The sequence below is a fragment of the Entelurus aequoreus genome, linkage group LG04 (genome assembly GCF_033978785.1).
Source record: "Entelurus aequoreus isolate RoL-2023_Sb linkage group LG04, RoL_Eaeq_v1.1, whole genome shotgun sequence".
In the NCBI taxonomy this organism is placed as follows: domain Eukaryota; kingdom Metazoa; phylum Chordata; class Actinopteri; order Syngnathiformes; family Syngnathidae; genus Entelurus; species Entelurus aequoreus.
Genome location: NC_084734.1, coordinates 6,076,909 through 6,100,536, shown reverse-complemented (window position 1 = coordinate 6,100,536; position 23,628 = coordinate 6,076,909). Strand labels below are relative to the sequence as shown.

At 39.7% G+C, this 23,628-nt stretch overlaps 1 protein-coding gene across 2 annotated transcripts; it reads right to left on the bottom strand.

The window, feature by feature from the left end:
* Positions 1-1,812: 1,812 nt before the first annotated feature.
* On the bottom strand, positions 1,813-23,049 carry LOC133647711 (uncharacterized). Of its 2 annotated transcripts, XM_062043396.1 has the most exons (7): positions 22,886-23,049; positions 18,115-18,230; positions 12,488-13,473; positions 7,265-7,756; positions 7,131-7,181; positions 3,096-3,125; positions 1,813-3,026 (listed from the first exon to the last, which is right to left on the bottom strand). In XM_062043396.1, the coding sequence occupies exons 2-7, from the start codon at positions 18,215-18,217 to the stop codon at positions 2,073-2,075; spliced, it is 2,616 nt and encodes an 871-aa protein (XP_061899380.1). In that variant the 5' UTR covers positions 18,218-18,230; positions 22,886-23,049; the 3' UTR covers positions 1,813-2,072. The 2 variants fall into 2 exon arrangements, with proteins under 2 accessions (XP_061899380.1, XP_061899379.1); XM_062043395.1 differs by having other exon boundaries at positions 1,813-3,125.
* Positions 23,050-23,628: the final 579 nt, after the last annotated feature.

Sequence of the window (23,628 nt, the reverse complement as noted above, 5' to 3'; positions counted from 1 at the left end):
CATTATTTTCATTCATTACTAGTTTCTAAGTAACTGTTTTTATATTGTTTTAATTTCTTTTTTATTCAAGAATTTTTTTTAAATTAATTTATCTTATCTTATTTTATTAATTTTTAAAAAAAGGACCTTATCTTCACCATACCTGGTTGTCCAAATTAGGCATAATAATGTGTTAATACCACGACTGTATATATCGGTATCTGTAATTAAGAGTTGGACAATATCGGAATATCGGATATCGGCCAAAAAGCCATTATCGGACATCCCTACTTTTTTTCTAACAAAATTAATGGATTCATCTTAGCAGCCCTCGAAAAGAAGCCTACCAATTAATAGTGCTTTTGAATGTTCTGAACTCCTGTTTAGATCTTAGTGTTATGTTGAGCGGGATTGCGCAACTTCCCATAGCTGATGTAATTCTTCTTTGACAGCAGACTCGTTGAGACCAAAGCAACAGCGCCTCCACTGGTTGCGGTCAAGTAGTGCACTATATTTAAATCTACAATAGAATTGGCAGATTTAATCCATCCATCCATTTTCTACCGCTTGTTACGGGGTTGGCTGGAGCCTAGATAATTATGACCCCTTGTCAAACCTCACCCAAAATTAGCAGTGATTATGGTAATTGTATTAGAAATTGAATGTACTTTTCAAACAGGAAGTAGAATTGCAATTTCAACTGAAATTGAAAGAAGTAGAATTAGTATTAGGATTGCTGAATATATATATATGTATATATATATGCACATATATATATACACACATATACATATACATATACATACATACACACACATATATATATATATATATATATATATATATATATATATATATAGTACAGGCCAAAAGTTTGGACACACCTTCTCATTTCAATGCGTTTTCTTTATTTTCATGACTATTTACATTGTAGATTGACACTGAAGGCATCAAAACTATGACACCTGTGAAGTGAAAACCTTTTCAGGTGACTACCTCTTGAAGCTCATGGAGAGAATGCCAAGAGTGTGCAAAGCAGTAATCAGAGCAAAGGGTGGCTATTTTGAAGAAACTAGAATATAAAACATGTTTCTTAGTTATCTTACCTTTTTTGTTAAGTACATAACTCCACACGTGTTCATTCATAGTTTTGATGTGACAATCTACAATATAAATAGTATATATATATATATATATAAAATATATATATATATATATATATATATATATATATATATATATATATATATATATATATATATATATATATATATATATATATATATATATACAGTATAAATATATATATTACATATTTTAAATAAATATTACTAGGAACATAAAATGCAACAAATGTTTTTTATCAACAGCTAATTAAATGATCTTCTATGAAACATCATTTCATTTGCTGTATTATAACTTACAAATTATGGAGAAATACTTATATTACCCAGAATGCTTTACTTGATTTAAGTAATCATATGGAGGAATTTTTTGTTTTAGTGTTTGTAAAGTACTTTTAGTATTTAGGCCAAATTATTGCTGTTACTTAGCTCAAATAAGTTCTTCTGAATAGCAATTGATTTAATTCCCATTCCTGTGATTCTGATTTAACATCATGCGGGCCAATTAAATTCAAATTGAAAGTCAATTGAAAAGCTGCCAAGCAGTATATACTGTATGGTTGATGGGCATGAAGATGAGAGAAATACACTTTACCAGCATTTACAAACTTCACTGTTTTTTTTAAATGGGAAGTGGAACGGTTTGAACTGGATTTGGGAATACATTTTCTGTAGTGTCATGGTGGTATAGATCCAGACATGATGACTCAAATGGAACATTTATTGTAGCAAAAATATTGAAACTGAGTCACATATACAACGAATAACTGTCAGTGTTGATTTTCAAATGACTTTCTTTTTGGAGAAATATTAACGCTCAAGAGAAGAGAGCGTAAACTAAGGTCTTGTTACTAAATGATTCTCGGAATGAGTCCCTCATGATTATCAACATGATAAAATGAGATACAACTAGTCAAACTCTACCAGAGACGAGAGGAGAACCAACCTGCAGGCCTGGGACTAACTAACTCAGCGTAGGGATACCTGATGGGGTCCACAGCTCGGCTCAGAGAGAAGGCCACAGACTTCTGTAACGTCGATCTCCTCTTCTTCGCTGCCTGATGACGTAGACCAGGTGATGGTGATGGGATTGGGGATGGAATCCCACGTTCCAATCACATCAATGTCCTCGTCCTCGTCTTTGCTTCCTGGTGTCCCTGGTCTGACTTCCCATGATGACAGTAAAGGTGGTGAAAGACACGGCGGCGCTTTCTTCCAACAGCTTCCTTCCACGTTGTCCAAGTTAGCCAGCTCTTGGTTCTGCTCGCCTATGTGGTCTACAGGTGTGCTGTCACCTACGCCGGCACGCACGACCATCTCATCACATGTGCTCGTGGAAGATGGAGGTGGAGGATTTGCCTTAAAATATTTCTTCTTGGCCTCGCTGCCGATATTTCTCATCTCTTCTCTAGGCTTTAAATGCCTCTTTTGTGCCCTCCTCGCTACTTCCTTGCCTTCTTTCTCCTCAGCTGCTTTATTTCCTCCTCTTTTTTCATTTCTCTTAATCAGGTTGCCATGGCCTGCCGGCTTCCCAGGTATCTCTGTGAGTCGTCGTGTCTTCTTCTTTCTGGGTCTGCATGTTCCAGGAGCTGCCGGCGTTCCAGGTATCTCTGTGAGTCGTCGTGTGTTCTTTCTGGGTCTGCATGTTCCAGGAGCTGCCGGCGTTCCAGGTATCTCTGTGAGTCGTCGTGTGTTCTTTCTGGGTCTGCATGTTCCAGGAGCTGCCGGCGTTCCAGGTATCTCTGTGAGTCGTCGTGTCTTCTTCTTTCTGGGTCTGCATGTTCCAGGAGCTGCCGGCGTTCCAGGTATCTCTGTGAGTCGTCGTGTGTTCTTTCTGGGTCTGCATGTTCCAGGAGCTGCCGGCGTTCCAGGTATCTCTGTGAGTCGTCGTGTGTTCTTTCTGGGTCTGCATGTTCCAGGAGCTGCCGGCTTCCCAGGTATCTCTGTGAGTCGTCGTGTGTTCTTCTTTCTGGGTCTGCATGTTCCAGGAGCCTTAAGTGGCCTTTTTATCTCTGGGAGCGGCTGCAACAGAGAAGACGTTAGGCTTCAACCATCCATTTTCTACCGCTTGTCCCTTTCGGGGTCACGGGGTGCTGGAGCCTATCTCAGCTGCATTCGGGCAGAAGGCGGGATACACCCTGGACAAGTCGCCACCTCATCACAGGGCCAACACAGATAGACAGACAACATTCACACATTTAGTGTTGCCAATCAAACTATCCCCAGGTGCATGTCTTTGGAGGTGGGAGGGGCCTATCCCCAGGTGCATGTCTTTGGAGGTGGGAGGGGCCTATCCCCAGGTGCATGTCTTTGGAGGTGGGAGGGGCCTATCCCCAGGTGCATGTCTTTGGAGGTGGGAGGGGCCTATCCCCAGGTGCATGTCTTTGGAGGTGGGAGGGGCCTATCCCCAGGTGCATGTCTTTGGAGGTGGGAGGGGCCTATCCCCAGGTGCATGTCTTTGGAGTAGAACCCCCGCAGTCATGGGGAGAACATGCAAACTCCACACAGAAAGACCCAGAACCCGGGGATGGAACCCAGGACCTTGGTATTGTGAGGCACATGCACTAACTCCTGTTGCACCCAGGCCTCAACCAATAAATACATTTAGAACCATAAATGACAAAGAACTCCATCACTTTGCAGGCATTGATCATTTTCCACGTCAGATTGTCCGTGTGTGTTTGTTTTGTTTGCTTCCAAACAGGGTGCGGCCTGTCACTCTATGCCAGGGATCTTAAGCCTTTTCCAGGCCAAGAACCCCCAAACTGATGGAGAGATGGAGCGGGGACTACCTACTTATACAGTACAGGCCAAAATGTTTGGACACACCTTCTCATTCAATGCCTTTTCTTTATTTTCATGACTATCTACATTGTAGTTTGTCACATCAAAACTATGAATGAACACACATGTTAGGCCTCAACCATCCATCCATTTTCTACCGCTTGTCCCCGAAAGGAAAGAATACAGCAGAGCGCCACTAATACATGCAGTGCATCAGGAAAGTATTCACAGCGCTTCACTTTTTCCACATTTTGTTATGTTAAGGCTTTATTGCAAAATGGATTAATTTTATTTTTGTCCTCCAAAATTCGATACACAATACTCTGTGATGAAAACGTGAAATAACATTCAACATAAAAAAACACACGTACATAAAAATGTACAGCCTTTGGTCAACGCTTTGTTGATGCATCTTTGGCAGCAATTACAGCCTCAAGTCTTTTTCAATACCATGCCACAAACTTGGCACACCTTTCTTTGGGCAGTTTTGCCCATTCCTCTTTGCAGCACCTCTCAAGCTCCATCAGACTAGATGGGAAGTGTTGGTTCTCAACCAGGATGTCTCTGTACATTGCTGCATTCATTTGTCCTCTATCCTGACTAGTCTCCCACTTCCTGCCGCTGAAAACCATCCCCACAGCATGATGCTGCCACCACCATGCTTCACCGTAGGGATGGTATTGGCCTGGTGATGAGCGGTGCCTGGATTCCTCCAAATATGATGCCTGGCATTCACGCCAAAACCTTCAATCTTTGCCTCATCACACCAGATAATTCGGTTTCTCATGGTCCAAGAGTCTTTCAGGTGCATTTTGGCAATTTTTTTTACTAAGAAATGGCTTCCCTCCTACCACTATACCGTACAGGTCTTATTGGTGCAGAGATGGTTGTCCTTCTGGAAGGTTCTCCTCTCTCCACAGGGGAATGCTGTAGCTCTGACAGAGTGACCATCAGGTTCTTGGTCACCTCCCTGACTAGACTAAGATACATGCAGCCATGTACATCCTGGATGAAAACCAACACTTCCCATTCACCCTGATGGAGCTTGAGAGGTGCTGCAAAGAGGAATGGGCAAAACTGCCCAAAGAAAGGTGTGCCAAGCTTATGGCATCGTGTTCTAACAGACTTGAGGCTGTAATTGCTGCCAAAGGTGCATTAACAAAGGCTGTAAATACATACATGAGATTTGTTTTGTTTTAATACATTCGCAATAATTAAACCATTTTTTTACATTGACATATTGGGGTATTGTGTGTATAATTTTGAAGAACAAAATGTAGAAAAGGTGAGGCACTGTGACAACTTTCCGGATGCACTCTAGCTAATAGCTGGCTGTCTTAAATGCTAAGATTATTATAATTTTACAGTATATTTATGTATTCATGTTTTTATTTCAAACCTGCAAGGTACAGTGAGTAACTGTCATTTATAAACCAATATTCATGTGTATTCAAGGACATTTAAGTCCATCCATCTTCTTCTGCTTTTCCGAGGTCGGGTCGCGGGGGCAGCAGCCTAAGCAGGGAAGCCCAGACTTCCCTCTCCCCAGCCACTTGGTCCAGCTCCTCCCAGGGGATCCCGAGGCGTTCCCAGGCCAGTCGGGAGACATAGTCTTCCCAACGTGTCCTGGGTCTTCCCCGTGGCCTCCTACCGGTCGGACGTGCCCTAAACACCTCACTAAGGAGGCGTTCGGGTGGCATCCTGACCAGATGCCCGAACCACCTCATCTGGCTCCTCTCCATGTGGAGGAGCAGCATCTTTACTTTGAGCTCCTCCCGGATGACAGAGCTTCTCACCCTATCTCTAAGGGAGAGACCCACCACCCGGCGGAGGAAACTCATTTGGGCCGCTTGTACCCGTGATCTTGTCCTTTCTGTCATAACCCAAAGCTCATGACCATAGGTGAGGATGAGAATTTAGATTGACCGCTAAATTGAGAGCTTTGCCTTCCGGCTCAGCTCCTTCTTCACCACAACAGATCGATACAGCGTCCGCATTACTGAAGACGCCGCACCGATCTCACCATCCACTCTTCCCTCACTCGTGAACAAGACTCCCAGGTACTTGAACTCCTCCACTTGGAGGAGTTCAAGACATTTAATTGTGTGGAAAAATTGCAAGTGGAATATAAAACGTATTAAAAAAACAAAATTACAAAGCAAAAAATGTATTATCAGTTGAAAACAGTTGAAAACCTCTGCTCTGTGGAGCTTCATTAAGATCTTAGTTTGGGAGTTGCTTTTTTCTTCCTACTCCTCCGCTCATGTTTACTATTTTTCCTATCCTTCTACGTGGCCGTCTTCCTGTTCCATCCACCTCCAAGCTGTCTGTTCTTGGATGGCTTGTGCGGAAAATAAATGTTGCATTTTCTAAGCGCAATGACAATAAAGTTGCATTCCATTCAATCAACACAAACAAACGAGCCAGTATGACAGATTTGCTGGAAAGTGATATTAAAAAAACAATTGACCCACTTTTTCCTGCCGGGGAAAAAAACTTCCCTTCAAGATGCTCAACATTTATTAACACACACATTCTGCTAACAGAGATGGAGAGTCCATTTAAATCATTGTAGTTGGTTTACCCTTTTAGGATGATTCAAATGGTCAAACAAATATTGATGAGAAATAATGTTTAATGTGTTTGAAAGGGTTTCTAGCATTATGATGATTAGGTATTAGGATTACATTAATGTGGTCTCAGAATAATGCTGTAAATATTGTTTATCTGCGATCATTTGTTAAAAAGTTAAAGTAGCAATGATAGTCACACACACACACTAGGTGTGGCGAAATTATTCCCTGCATTTGACCCATCACCCTTGTTCACCCCCTGGGAGGTGAGGGGAGCAGTGAGCAGCAGCGGTGGCCGCGCCCGGGAGTCATTTTTGGTGATTTAAGCCCCAATTCCAAGCCTTGATGCTGAGTGCCAAGCAGGGAGGTAATGGCTCCCATTTTTATAATCTTTGGTATGACTCGGCCGGGGTTTGAACTCACAACCTACCCATCTCAGGGCGGACACTAACCACTAGGCCACTGAGTAGGTATCTGCTGGATAATTTGTGGGACAATATGTCCAGGGGGTACCCTGCATTCCGCCCGATTGTAGCTGAGATAGGCTCCAGCATCCCCGAAAGGGATAAGCGGTAGAAAATGGATGGATGGAATATAGCGTCCTGGACTAGCTGCAGTGACATCATCTCGTGGCTCCAACTCCAACACAACCATAATAAAATGATCTCACCATGTTTTGGACTTTGTTGCGTCTGCTTCTGATTGGATGGGTAACAGGATTCTGTTAAGGAAACAAACACATCCGTCAAGACTTGTTCCAGCAGGCACCTTCTGGACTGTGATGGTCATGGTTGAGGTGTTTACTTGCAGAGCACTCTGCTGCCTCACTTTCACCACAGACGTCCGTCCTAATCTCTTATTGTCTCCTTCCCCAACGTTTCTATTGATTATGTCGCTCACTGAGCCAGGGGTCTGCTTCTTCTCTTGTCGTTTCTTACTTCTGGTGTTTCCTGACGCTTTGGAGCGCTGGGATTGCTTTTCTGGGCTGCTGTGTTCCACCTCCCCGACAACACCGCCGTCGCCGTGTTGCCCAAAGGACTGCAGGAAGTCTTCCAACATGGCCGTCAAATCTCCCTCCACCTGCGGTTCCAGGAAGCCCACCTCAGCGTCCGCATCGCCGGCGCCTGCTTGTCCGGTGGCGACTACCTCCGTGGTGACGGCGGCATAGCGTTGTTGGCAGGGCTGGGAGTGCGGAGCGTTCAGGCCCATCAGCACTTCCTCCAATAGACGATTGAAGCGCTCAGATGGGTCTTCGTGAGGCGGAGGGTGGGGGAGGCGGGGCAAGGCGGGTGACACCTGTCAGAAAAAGGTTACAATCAATCAATGTTTATTTATATAGCCCTAAATCACAAGTGTCTCAAAGGGCTGTACAAGCCACGACGACATCCTCGGTACAGAGCCCACATACGGGCAAGGAAAACTCACCCCAGTGGGACGTCAATGTGAATGACTATGAGAAACCTTGGAGAGGACCGCATATGTGGGTAACCCCCCCCCCCCCCCCCTCTAGGGGAGACCGAAAGCAATGGATGTGGAGTGGGTCTGACATAATATTGTGAAAGTCCAACACCAGTACACCAGTGATTCTCAAACTGTGGTACGTGCACAGGCTCCATCTAGTGCAGACATGGGCAAAATACGTCTTGCGGGCCACATGTGGCCCATTAAGATTTTCAATGCGGCCCGCCGGACGTTCTACATCATGTTTTTAGACCTTTAACCTCCAAACTGTAGCCGCCATTATGATGTGCAGTGCTGTTTTTACATGAGCGTACGTCTTCAACTATACAAAGTATTTCAATGGTTGGAATCTGTGCTTTTGAGTGTTATAGGAGTTATTAGGGTTATGTACGTCACAGCAGCTCAGACCAGGAACAAAGCAGAGTGGGCGGGGCTTGTTTTCAGAGCAGCCAGCCCCAAACGCATGTGTCAGGAACAGATGCGGAAGCACATTTTTGCAACAAATTTCTGCATAAAAGTGATAATATTTCATATTACAGGTGTTTATTGCACTTTGCATTCATATTTTGCTGTTTGTTACATTTTTGTTGTGATTGTAAAAGATACACAACTATGGAGGAGCTGGTCTGAGAAGTAAAAGATGTTCATATGTTGTTAATATTCAGTGTTTTGTTGTTCATAGTCAATATTGGAAATCTCACTTTCTTTATTTTAATGTACATTTTGGGTGTCCCATTCAATAAAAAACTGTAAAATTCCATTCCGTTTTTTTGAGGTGGTCTGTCATAACTTTCTTAGAACTCTATGGGACATTGTGACTTTTGGTATTAGTGTTCCTGCAAAAAAGGGACCCCAACACACAAACTGTACAGCAGATTTTTACAGCTAAATGTGTATATATCATTTATACACACATTGGCGCCCCAGACACATTTTTTTCTCTCAATGTGGCCCCCGAGTTAAAATATTTGCCCTGCTCTGATTTAGTGGTATGCCAATCAAATCAAACATTATTTACATGGCACTTTTCATGCACAGGCAAGTGGCAAACACAAAGTGCTGTACAGAACAAAAAACAAGAATTATAATAATATAGAAGGCCATTCAGCCATGCACGCCCGCACTTGGCTTTTTTTTTTTCCAACGCTCTCTGCAGTTCTGAGGCTCACAGGCAGGCTTTTTCACAGGTGGCGGCCATAGTGGCTAAATGCCGCCTCACCGTGGGTCTTTGGTGAAGCTAAAAAGCCAGTCAGGATCCGCGAGGGTTGATACGGTCAAAGCAGGTCAGATAGATAAGGAGGCACAAGGCCATTAAGACATTTAAAAACTAATAATGGACGGGGAGCCAATGCAGTGACTTTACAACTGGGGGAATGTGCCCCCGCCAAAGAATCACTTGAATAAAGTACAGTGTTTTTATTTCTTATAGTCAAACTGTGTGTAATTTTACAGTATATGGCATATACTTGTTACATAAAACCTCTGCCTTGTTTTTAATGAATACTTAGGCTTACTACGCTGTGACTGTATTTTAATGTGGGCCATTATGGTGGTACTTGGAGAGCAAAGTGTTTTCTAAGTTGGTACTTGGTGAAAAAAGTTTGAGAACCCCTGCGTTACTTAATGTTAACACAAATACAACTCTTGTAAAGGAATTCCCCAAGTTGAATGGAAGCAGAAAATGTGGGCGGAGACCAGTGTTTCCCACACATTCATTTATTTGTTGCGGCCCGCCACGAAAGAATTAAGGCCACCACAAAAAAAAAAAAAAAAATTATTTTATTTTTATTTTTATTTTTTTGTGTCCTGTCCAGCTTCTCAGGCAAATCATATAGTTGATGTAGATGCCCATATCGGCTGTTCACATTTACTTTACAAAAGAGAAGTGTAGGATCAAGATTTTTGGAGCTCATTGTTCAGTGGATCAGATGTTTGATGAAGCTTTGTGTCTATCTACCACCACTACTGTTTTATGTTTATTTGTTACTGACTGTGGCAGGACACCTTTGCCTCTGTTTCACTTTATGTTGCTGGTAAATAATATGGTTGTAGTAGTAGTAGACTAAAGTTAAATTATTTAGTATGCACTAATTAAAGGGGAAGAGACATTTTAGCTTTTATATTTTTATAAGATATATTTTTTGTAAGAACCACAATTAATAAATATATTTCAGTGAATAACTTATTGTTCAAATCTGTATATAAATATGTACATAAAGTGTTGTAATTATATTGTAAAATGGATGGATGGACGTTTAAAACAAAACTGTTATTATTAATTAGTAAGTATAATTTTTTTTAGCCTTTTTAGAGAAAATCATATCATTGTAGTAAATTATGCAAATTACTCGATGATGTCATGGTGACCACACCCATAGCCCCGCCCCCACCGCCACAGTTATCTTGGCAGTTTATGGGAAACACTGGAGACTGTTACTTTCTCATTAGATGATGATTTGTTGAATCTGTCTTAGGCTAAGCTCACACTGCAGGGTCAGCTATCCAATTGTTTTTTTTGTAAAATGTAATCTTTTTAGTGGCTGTTGACATTACAAAAAAAAGTGAGTTCTAATGTGAATGCAATCTGACCCACATGCAGACATGACATTGCACGCAGTAAGTAAACATGGCTTCCACAGTCTCACTACTGGCACATTTATGGCAATTTCTTGGATTTTGTGCAATCCCCCTCAACATTTTATAAACCCAATTATTGGCGTAGAAGATTAAGAAGGAAGAGGACAAGTATTTTGGCTCTGGCAGTTTTACGAGAAATGTTGCTTCAAAGTCTGCTCAAAGAGAGTGTCTGTGGGCGAGCAGTCGGAGACAGGAGTGGTGGAAGTTTCACATGAGTTCCTAAAACATTTTATTTTCACCGGTTTTCTGCTCCGTTGGCAACTATTTATTTTGTAACCATCTATTTTGGCGAATCAGGAGGTAGTCACCTGAAATGGTTTTCACTTCACAGGTGTGCTTGAAGCTCATGGAGAGAATGCCAAGAGTGTGCAAAGCAGTAATCAGAGCAAAGGGTGGCTATTTTGAAGAAACTACAATATAAAATGTTTTCAGTTATTTCACCTTTTGTTGTTAAGTACATAACTCCACATGTGTTCATTCATAGTTGTGATGTGACAACCTACAATGTACAGTGGTGGTCAAAAGTGTACATACACGTGTAAAGAACATCATGTCATGGCTGTCTTCACTTTACAATCATTTCTACAACTCTTATTTTGTTGTGATGTAGTGATTGGAGCACATACTTGTTGTTGTGATGTAGTGATTGGAGCACATACTTGTTGCTCACAAAAACATTCATGAAGTTTGCTTCTTTTATGAATTTATTATGGGTCTACTGAAAATGTGAGGGTCAAAAGTATACATACAGCAATGTTAATATTTGCTTACATGTCCCTTGGCAAGTTGACCTGCAATAAGGCGCTTTTGGTAGCCATCCACAAGCTTCTGCTGGAATTGTTGACCACTCCTCTTGACAAAATTGTTGCAGTTCAGCTAAATATGTTGGTTTCTGACATGGACTTGTTTCTTCAGCATTGTCCCCACGTTTAGGTCAGGACTTTGGGAAGGCCATTCTAAAACCTTCATTCTAGCCTGATTTAGCCATTCCTTTACCACTTTTGAGGTGTGTTTGGGGTCATTGTCCTGTTGGAACACCCAACAAGACCCAACCTCCGGGCTGATGATTTTAGCTTGTCCTGAACAATTTGGAGGTAATCCTCCTTTTTCATTGTCCCATTTAAAGCAGCAGTTCCATTGGCGGAAAAACAGGCCCAGAGCATAATATTACCACCACCATGCTTGACGGTAGGCATGGTGTTCCTGGCATTAAAGGCCTCACTTTTTCTCCTCCAAACATATTGCTGGCTATTGTGGCCAAACAGCGCAATTTTAGTTTCATCTGACCACAGAACTTTCCTCCAGAAGGTCTTATCTTTGTCCATGTCATGTCAGATGAAACTAATTTAGTTGAACTGCACCCATTTTGTCAAGAGGAGTGGTCAGAAATCCAACTAGAAGCTTGCCAGAATCTTGTGGATGGCTACCAAAAGCGCCTTATTGCAGGTCAACTTGCCAAGGGACATGTAAGCAAATATTAACATTGCTGTATGTATACTTTTGACCCTCACATTTTCAGTAGAGCCATAATAAATTCATAAAAGAAGCAAACTTCATGAATGTTTTTTGTGAGCAACAAGTATGTGCTCCAATCACTACATCACAACAAAATAAGAGTTGTAGAAATGATTGTAAAGTCAAGACAGCCATGACATTATGACCACGACTGTAAACAGTCATGAAAATAAAGAAAACACATTAAATGAGGAGAAGGTGTGTCTAAACTTTTGGCCTGTACTGTATATCCAATTTATTTCCCCGTATGAAAAAGGCCTGGGTCGGATGTGAATATTCCGAATTGGACAGTTCACACAGACATGAAAAAAATCCAATACATGGGGAAACAATTGGAATTGACCTGCAGTGTGAACAAGGCCATATATTGTGTGTGTGTGTGTGTGTGTGTGTGTGTGTGTGTGTGTATCTAACCTGTTCACACTCCTGCTTGGTCCTCTGTCTACACGTCACATTGCCGCCTCCTCCCATCTCGTAATGACTTTCTCCACCCGGGCTAAAACCCTTCCACAGTCCACGCCCCCGTTTCCTCCAGAAGGAATCCAGAATGTGTCGTGTCTTCAGGTACAACTTCCTGCCTGTGGCTCCTCCCCCCTGGCCCGTCCGCACGGCGGCCGCCGTCCCACACCTGTGCAGGAGAGACCTGTGCTGCTTGCTGGCCACCACCGTCTGCACGTCCACCTTCTGCATCCACCCTCCACGCGGCCTCCGCTGGACCGCTGCTCCAGCTCCTCGCGCCTTCCTCTTGGCTCTCGCCGCCTCCCGGCGGTCCGAGTTTAAAAAGTGGCTGATAAATCCCGGGATGTTGTCACGATATTGCTCAAACTGCTGGTTGGCTGCTACGTGTCCCTCCAAAAGACCAGAGAAGAAGGCGGGCCACAGGGTGTCCTGGCTGGGCAGGGATTGAGGTGCTATGTCAGGTGTGTGTCCAGACACATGTGGAGGGTGTCTTAAACTCTGAAGTTGAGACATGTCAATGGTCTCGTAGGTTGGCACAGGAGGACAACAACTTACTTGAGGGCCACCCGTCTGTACGTATTTCCCCCCATTTGTCTCATTCCACAGCACAGTGCTACCATCCATCACCTCCCCCGTGACTTTATCCTCCGCCACCGGATCAGTCTGCACGCCCACCTCGGCACGCTGCGTGACATCCACCAGCTCCTGGATGCCCATCTTGGCCGCCGCCGACACAGCCCGCCGCTTCTCGCTCTCCCCCTCCCCGGCCATCTCCCCAGAGTACAGCAGTTTGACCAGGTGGAGCAGAGTGCTGGCGCCCAGAGTCCCAAACTCCACCACATGGTGTTGTCCAGCAGGGGGCGTGGGTGAGGAGGACAGAGCAGTGGACAGTTGTGGGCTGATGGCTGAGAGGACACAACTGTGTGCTGGCACTGAAACACCTGGAGGGAGAAGAGCGGTCAGCATAGATTTACCTACACGGGGGCCATTTTGTTTATTGTGTGAATGCTCCAAAGCGTTGACACATGCATTTCACCAAAATGCAACACGCAACGACACAGGAAGTCCTTCATACCGACAGCCATCAGACTGTATAATGCATATGTTCCTTTTGACTGTACATGTACTGTAAATGTATGATGTATTTATATTATTCACATGTGAATAATGCTGTATAATAGATTGTATTTATATTATTCACATGTGAATAATGCTGCATAATAGACTGTATTTATGTTATTCACATGGGGGGCGGCATGGCGCAGTGGGTAGAGTGCCCGTGTCAGAAACCTGAGGGTTGCAGGTTCGCTCCCCGCCTCTTACCATGCCGTTGTGTCCTTGGGCAGGACACTTCGCCCTTGCCCCCGGTGCCGCTCACACCGGTGAATGAATGTTGAATGAATGATAGGTGGTGGTCGGAGGGGCCGTAGGCGCAAATTGGCAGCCACGCTTCCGTCAGTCTACCCCAGGGCAGCTGTGGCTACGAAAGTAGCTTACCACCACCAGGTGTGAATGAATGATGGGTTTTTAACATGTAAAGCGACTTTGGGTACTTAGAAAAGCGCTATATAAATCCCAGGTATTATTATTATTATTAAATAATGCTGTATAATAGACTGTATTAATATTATTCACATGTAAGTAATGCTGTATAATAGACTGTATTTATATTATTCACATGTGAATAATGCTGTATAATAGACTGTTTAAGTTATTCACATGTAAATAATGCTGTATAATAGACTGTATTTATGTTATTCACATGTAAATAATGCTGTATAATAGACTGTATTTATATTATTCACATGTGAATAATGCTGTATAATAGACTGTATTTATGTTATTCACATGTGAATAATGCTGTATAATAGACTGTATTTATATTATTCACATGTGAATAATGCTGTATAATAGACTGTATTTTGGGACGGTATAGCTCGGTTGGTAGAGCGGCCGTGCCAGCAACTTGAGGGTTGCAGGTTCGATCCCCGCTTCCGCCATCCTAGTCACTGCCGTTGTGTCCTTGGGCAAGACACTTTACCCACCTGCTCCCAGTGCCACCCACACTGGTTTAAATGTAACTTAGATATTGGGTTTCACAATGTAAAGCGCTTTGAGTCACTTGAGAAAAAGCGCTATATAAATGTAATTCACTTCACTTCACTTATGTTATTCACATGTGAATAATGCTGTATAATAGACTGTATTTATATTATTCACATGTGAATAATGCTGTATAATAGACTGTATTTATATTATTCACATGTGAATAATGCTGTATAATAGATTGTATTTATATTATTCACATGTGAATAATGCTGTATTATAGACTGTATTTATATTATTCACATGTGAATAATGCTGTATTATAGACTGTATTTATGTTATTCACATGTGAATAATGCTGTATTATAGACTGTATTTGTTATTCACATGTGAATATTGCTGTATTATAGACTGTATGTATGTTATTCACATGTGAATAATGCTGTATAATAGACTGTATTTGTTATTCACATGTGAATAATGCTGTATTATAGACTGTATTTGTTATTCACATGTGAATAATGCTGTATTATAGACTGTATGTATGTTATTCACATGTGAATAATGCTGTATAATAGACTGTATTTGTATTATTCACATGTGAATAATGCTGTATAATAGACTGTATTTATGTTATTATACAGCCCTTTGAGACACTTGTGATTTAGGGATATATAAATAAACATTGATTGATTGATTGATTATTCACATGTGAATAATGCTGTATAATAAACTGTATTTATATTATTCACATGTGAATAATGCTGTATAATAGACTGTATTTATGTTATTCACATGTGAATAATGCTGTATAATAGACTGTATTTATATTATTCACATGTGAAACATACCTAAGTGTTTATTGTCTATTGTGAGCGAACTGTAGTGCTGAATTCCCCCCAGGGATCAATAAAGTACTTTATATTCTATTCTATTTCTACACAAAAATGCATCTACCGTATTTTTCGGAGTATAAGTCGCTCCGGAGTATAAGTCGCACCTGCCAAAAATGCATAATAAAGAAGGAAAAAAACATATATAAGTCGCACTGGAGTATAAGTCGCATTTTTTGGGGAAATGTATTTGATAAAAGCCAACAGCAAGAATAGACATTTGAAAGGCAATTTAAAATGTCTAAAGAATAGTGAACAACAGGCTGAATAAGTGTACGTTATATGAGGCATAAATAACCAACTGCTATGTTAACGTAACATATTATGGTAAGAGTCATTCAAATAACTATAACATATAGAACATGCTATACGTTTACCAAACAATCTGTCACTCCTAATCGCTAAATCCCATGAAATCTTATACGTCTAGTCTCTTACGTGAATGAGATCAATAATATTATAATGTGTTCATATTTCACACATAAGTCGCTCCTGAGTATAAGTCGCACCCCCGGCCAAACTATGGAAAAAACTGCGACTTATAGTCTGAAAAATACGGTATTTATTCTTCTTCTTCTTCTCCAGGTGTTGGCGCGCTCTACCTTCCACATTTTTCAACCTATTCAAACCATTCCACCTTCAACACATTCCACCATTGTGGAAATTCAAACAATCATTTTTCCAAGTTCAAAAAATTCCAGGATTCTCCAGAATTCCTGCTTTTTTAAACCCTTTATTCTGCCGACTACTTCTCCCACATTTTTCAACCCACTTTAACGGTTCCACCGTCAAAACAATCCTCTAAATAAGGACAAAAAACAAAGTTGTATTTTGAATTGGAAAAATTCCCGGTTTTCCCGAAATTCCATGATAACATTTCTCAATTCAACATGTTACAACATTTCTCGACCGATTTGAAAAATGTTAACACCAACCATTTCGAACTTAAGACGATTCAAGTTTTTTTTTTACCATTTTCAAAAAAATTCCCGCTTTTTCCGAAATTCTCATTGCAATTAATGGGACATTCTTCAAAGTTTCACATTTCCCACATTTTTAATCTGATCCAAACTTTTCCAACTTCAAAATATTCAGCCTGTTTGGGAATTGAGTGCTCTACTGCAACAGTTCTATAAAAATTCCAGGATTTCTGTTTAACTTCAGCATTGGAACATTCACATGCAATTCCTTCACCTGATTCAAAACGTTCCAACTTCAAACTGTTCAGCCTATTCGGGAATCGCTGGCTTTCCCTTGACAAACTTAAAAAATTCCCAGATTTCCCAGGACATTTTTCCCATTCAAAATAAATTGACAATATTTCAAACTTCCACCATTTTCAAGCGAGTCAAACCATTTCACCTTCAACGTATTCCACTCATACTGGACATTCAAACTACTTTTTTTACAGTTCAAAAAAATTCCAGGAATTCCCAGAATTCCCTTTTTTGACCCTCTTTCTGGCGACTACTTCTTCCACATTTTTCAACCATTCCACTGTCCAAACATTCCTCTTAATCAGGACAAAAAACAAAGTTGTTTTTTGAATTGGAAAAATTCCAGACTTTTCCGAAGTCCCTTAATACCATTTCCCAATTAAAAATGTTTCCAACATTTCTCGACCGATTTGAAAAATTCCAACACCAAACATTTCAACTCATTCAGAACATTCAAGTTTTTCAACATTTTCCCAAAAATTCCAGCTTTTCCCAAATTTCCATGAAATTCCCATTGAAATCAATGAGACATTTTTCAAAGTTCCACAACTCCCACATTTTTCTGATCAGGAATTGTGTGTTCCCTTTCAACATCTACAAAAGACATTTCCGGATTTCCTATAATTCCCAGTTTTTAGGAACATTTTCCCCATTCAAAATTAACTATACATTTTTCAAACTTCCACCATTTCCACATTTTTCAAGCGAGTCAAACCATTCCACCTTCAACTTATTCCACTCATACTGGACATTCAAATTATATTTTTTTCCAAGTTCAAAAAAATTCCAGGAATTCCCAGAATCCCCTTTTTTGACCCTCTTTCTGGCGACTACTTCTTCCACATTTGTCAACCCACTTGAACCGTTCCACCGTCAAAACATTCCTCTTAATCAGGACAAGTTGTTTTTTGAACTGGATAAATTACCAGTTTTCCCAAAATTCCGAAATACCATTTCTCAATTAAAAATGTTACTACTTCAACATTTCTCGACCGATTTGAAAAATTCCAACACCAACCACTTCAACTCATTCAGAACATTCAAGTCTTTTAACATTTTCCCGAAAATTCCCGCTTTTTTCCCCATGAAATTCCCATTGAAATGAATGGGACATTTTTCAAAGTTCCACAACTTCCACATTTTTCATCCGATCCAAACCGTTCCAACTTCAAAATATTCAGCCCGTTCAGGCATTGTGTGCTCCCTTTCAACATCTACAAAAGAAATTCCTGGATTTCCTAGAATTCCCAGTTTTTAGGGACATTTTCCCCATTCAAAATGAATGATCCATTTTTCAAACCTCCAAAATTCCCACATTTTTCAACCATTTCACCTTCAACACATTCCAACATTCAAACTATTCTTACATTCATTCTGTCAGCATTTGAGTTCCACATGTAGTTTGAGAGGGTATTATTGTGTTTACCTTCTGCCCTGAGGAGAGTGTCACAAAACTGTCGGTGCTGCTGCTGTCTCTGCAGCTCAGCCACCAGCAGCGCTTTAAATCCAGGCTTTCGGTAGCGCCACATCTCCCCATCTAGACTAGACCAGATTGGAACAATAAACACACATTTAATTGTCATGTTTCCTAATGAGGAAGAATATCGGGAAGATACATGTGCATGCATCTAAAGCAGAGTGGTTTTCACTGAGGGCCACATGGCAGTTATGTTTGGCCCCAGAGGGCCGCGTCTAACAGTGAATACTATTATTACACCATTTTTTCATGCATTTTATTAGTAGATTTTTTTTTAACTAAATATGGTAAGTTGCAATCATTTCACCTCCAAATGTTGTGTATTACTGTAAATGGAAAAACAGTATTGCTGTTTTTATGGTTAAAAAATAAAAAAGCAGCGCAGTTGCCAGAATTTTACTGTAAATTTACATTTGCTTTTTTTACTGTAAATTTTTAAAAACTGCAATTTTACAGTAACATTTTGGCACCTGAACTGCAAGTGTTTTTTTTTTTTTTTTTTACCGCAAATCAACAAGTGCAGATTTTTGGGTGTATTACTGTAAATGCCAAAACACCGCAGTTTATTACAGTAAAAAAAAAAGTACAGTTTTTTTCCATTTAGAGAAAAATGCTGTACAAAAACCAAAGTAAATTTGACAATTTTACCACGAAATCTATTGCTACTTTTAAATTGCACAATTATATGGATAACTTGCTTTGAAATAATTATTACTAGTATTTATTTATATTTAAAAAAATGGTGTGAATGTTTGATAATATATTTTTGCATAATTAGACAATATTTAAGGTAACATCATTTGTGGTTACACAGATTACATATATTTGTTTTCTCCCAAAATAGAAAGAAAGAATACATTTGGTAATTATTGTATATATTATGTACAAATATATCAGTATATATCATATACTGTATATATAATATGTAAATATTACATATTTTATATTGCTACTACAGTACATTTTTAGTCTACTTTATATCTGCATTATCCTTTGTATTCTTACACTTTCCATCCTTTGTAAATGAGCCACTGAGTGGAACAATTTCCCTTGTGGATCATTCAAGTTTGTTTAAGTGGAAGTCAAGTTACAGTACTTCATTGATACATTTTATTGCCGGGCTTTCGAGGGCCAAATAAAATGACATGGCGGGCCACAACTGGCCCTTGAGATAAATAAATGATAAATAATAATTAAATGAGATCTCTAATAACATAATCCAGATAACTCTTGTACGACTGAATAAATTAGGCAAAACATGCACCCCTAAAGTGTAGGGAGGAAAACTTTTGTAACTCCCGGTTTGACTCCGTTCCTTGGGGTGACAATTTGATTTGAATTAGATTCTAAAGCCGCCTGACCGGTAGGAGGCCACGGGGAAGACCCAGGACACGTTGGGAAGACTATGTCTCCCGGCTGGCCAGGGAACGCCTCGGGATCCCCCGGGAGGAGCTGGACCAAGTGGCTGGGGAGAGGGAAGTCTGGGCTTCTCTGCTTAGGCTGCTGCCCCCGCGACCCGACCTCGGAAAAGCGGAAGAAAATGGATGGATGGTTTGCTTGCAATTTCGTTGTACAATGACAATAAAGATATATTCTAAATCAGTGTTTTTCAACCTTTTTTGAGCCAAGGCACATTTGTTTCATTGCACAAATGCGGCGGCACACCACCAGCGGAAATCATTCAAAAATGAAACTCAGTAGCCGATATTGGCAGTAAAAAGTGGTTGTTGCAATATGACTTTAAAGCATAACCAAGCATGCCTCAGTATAGCTCTTGTCTCAAAGTAGGTGTACTGTCACATCACGCCGTGATTTATTTTGAGTTTTCTAGTTCTTGTCTTGCGCGCCTATTTTGTTGACTTTTCCTATTTTGTTGGTATTTTCCTGTAGCAGTTTCATGTCTTCCTTTGAGTGATATTTCCCGCATCTACTTTGTTTTAGCAATCAAGAATATTTCACTTGTTTTTATCCTTCTTAGTGGGGACATTGATTGTCATGTCATGTTCATTTTGGACGCCGTCTCTGCTCCACAGTAAGTCTTTGCTGTCGTCCAGCATTCTGTTTTTGTTTACTTTGTAGCCAGTTCACTTCTAGTTTCGTTCCCCAAGCTTCAATGCCTTTTCTTAGGGGATCTCACCTTTTTGTGTATTTTCGGTTTTAACATTAGATACCTTTTCACCTGCACGCTGCCTCCCGCTGTCATCTGCATGTTGTGATCACGACAAACCATGTCCCGACATATACAAAGCAATTAGCTGCCACTTACTAATATGGAGGAGTATTACATTGTTACGCTGCCGAGCTCTAGACACATACTTGACAACCCTCCCGAATTTTCAGGGAGACTCCCGAATTTCAGTGCCTCTCCCGAAAATCTCCCGGGATAACCATTCTCCCGAATTTCTCCCGATTTCCAGCCGGACTCAAGGCACGCCGCCTCCAGGTCCGTGCGGACCTGAGTGAGGACAGCCTGTCGTCACGTCCGCTTGGCCAACCAAAAAGTAACCACAGAACACTATACCGTGTAGTGTTCTGTGGTTACTTTTTGGTTGGCCAACGGTTTACGTTGTATTGCACACCCTGACGGCAAGTGTGGGAGTGGGTTCTGAAGTATGAAGTAACGAGACGTAACTTCATCACCTCGCCTGGTTATTGACTCCAACCCAGAATATTACACTGCCCATACCTATGCTCCTTCAAAGGCTGTGCTACTGGCTGCAAAGCATTGCACTTTCAAATACAACAATGAGTTTAGGAGTGTTATGGGTGTGTATATGTGGAAATAAATGAACACTGAAATTCAAGTATTTATTTTATTTATGTGTGTATATATGTATATAAATATATATACACATATAAATAAAATAAATATATATGTGCGGATAAGCGGAAGAAGATGGATGGATGGTGTATATATATAATAAAATACATATATATATATATATATATATATATATATATATATATATATATATATATATATATGCATTTTATGTATGAATTCTAGCTATATATATATATATATATATATATATAGCTAGAATTCACTGAAAGTCATTTATATATATATATATATATATATATATATATATATATATATATATATATATATATATCTTAAAAATACTTAAACTTCAGTGAATTCTAGCTATATATATATATATATATAGCTAGAATTCATACATAAAATACATATATATATATATGTATTTTATGTATGAATTCTAGCTATATATATATATGTATATATATATAGCTAGAATTCACTGAAAGTCAAGTATTTATATATATATATATATATATATATATATATATATATATATATATATATATATATATATATATATATATATATATATATATATATATATATTAAAAATACTTAAACTTCAGTGAATTCTAGCTATAAATATACTGCTTCCCCCATAACCCCGCCCACCTCAACCAAATCTCCCGAATTTGTAGGTCTCAATGTTGGCAAGTATGTCTAGACAGCACCGACACTCCACAACGGCAAATTATTTGTAGATTATAACCACCACACTGTATCTCACGGCACACTAGTTGCCGCGGTACAGTGGTTGAAAAACACTGTTCTAAAGTGTAGGGCGGAAAACTCTTATAACTCCCGATTTGACTCCGATCCTTGGGGTGACAATTTGATTTCAATTAGATTGTAATGCAGGTATAAAGTAGACTAAAAATGTACCGTAGTAGCAATATAAAATATAACATATGTAATATTTACATATTATATATACAGTATATGATATATACTGATATATTTTTATATAATATATACAATAATTACCAAATGTATTCTTTCTTTCTATTTTGGGAGAAAACAAATATATGTAATCTGTCTAACCGCAAATGATGTTACCTTAAATATTGTCTAATTATGCAAAAATATATTATCAAACATTCACACCATTTTTTAAAATATAAATAAATACTAGTAATAATGATTTCAAAGCAAGTTATCCATCTAATTGTGCAATGTAAAAGTAGCAATAGATTTCGTGGTCAAATTGTCAAATTTACTTTGGTTTTTGTACAGCATTTTTCTCTAAATGGAAAACAAACTGTACTTTTTTTTACTGTAATAAACTGCGGTGTTTTGGCATTTACAGTAATACACCCAAAAATCTGCACTTGTTGATTTGCGGTAAAAAAAAAAAAAACAACACTTGCAGTTCAGGTGCCAAAATGTTACTGTAAATTTGCAATTGCTATGTGATGTCATAACCATACATTTAAATAATCATAATTTGAATGACAGCGAATTACCGTAATGATGCATTTAAATACGCAGGGAGAACAATAAACACCGTAATCATCTTTCAGGTTTATTTGCTGATTGTCCGCCATTACTGCACACATTTGGTCGCTGTACAAAACACATTAAAACCGCAAATTAATAGCGAATACAGAGAACATGAGTCGCCACAAATACGTGACGTTTAAGTTACTCGTTCATTTTTCAACAAGAATGTACTTTAGATATGCTGCAATGCTAGCTAGCACAGCTGCTAACAAGCTAGCTAGCATGCCTGCTCAGGTGTCACCTCGTTTAATCGCACATTTTCAGGTAAAGAGCGGCCACAAATGCCACTTAAAAATATAATAATTCAACTTTAAAAAGAAATAAATGAGCAAGCGAGCTGTCGACGAATGCCGATATTTCACACCACCGAGGGAAAGTAGAAAGAGGACTCACGTTTGTCAAAACTCGCTGGAAAGCCACGTGTTCAAATAAAAACATTACAAATATATTAATGGCTAACTTTTTTGCCTTCGAGTTAAGTTTTTTCCTGTCTTCCGATTGATGACGTCAAGCAGTTGTCACGCAAGGTGGTTCTGCGGGCACGTTTGCGTGGCACTTCTCCCGTCTTCCACTAGGGGGCAGTAGATGGCCTGCATAGTGTGTGTGTGCGCGCGCAAAAAGCCAACAAAGATGACACAGTTACCATGACGACAAGATAGTTCGGTTCAATTACAAAAACAAATGCTAGATTTAGAGCAGGGATGTCAAACTGCTTTTCATTGAGGGCCACATCGCAGTTATGGTTGCTCTCAGAGGGCCGCTTTTAACGCTGAATAATACAAATGTGTGTATAATTGTCTCTTTTTTACGTACGCTGTACAAAACCAAATCTTTAGATTGTACTGTATAAAACAGGCAGCTGAGTCACCACAATTTTACCATAATATATATAAATATACAGTATATATATATTTTTTTACAGCATATAAAAATTCATGCAAGTTTTTTTATAACTGTAAAATCTACGGTTGTTTTACAGTGTATGATTCTATATTGAAATTGGAGTTTACTGTAAAATGTTTACATGAACACTTTGTTGGATTACTTGCTTTGAAATCATAAATCAAGCAGACATTTAAGTATGTATCTTTATTTGAACAGTAACATTGTTTTGAAATGTTTATTTAGTTGTATTA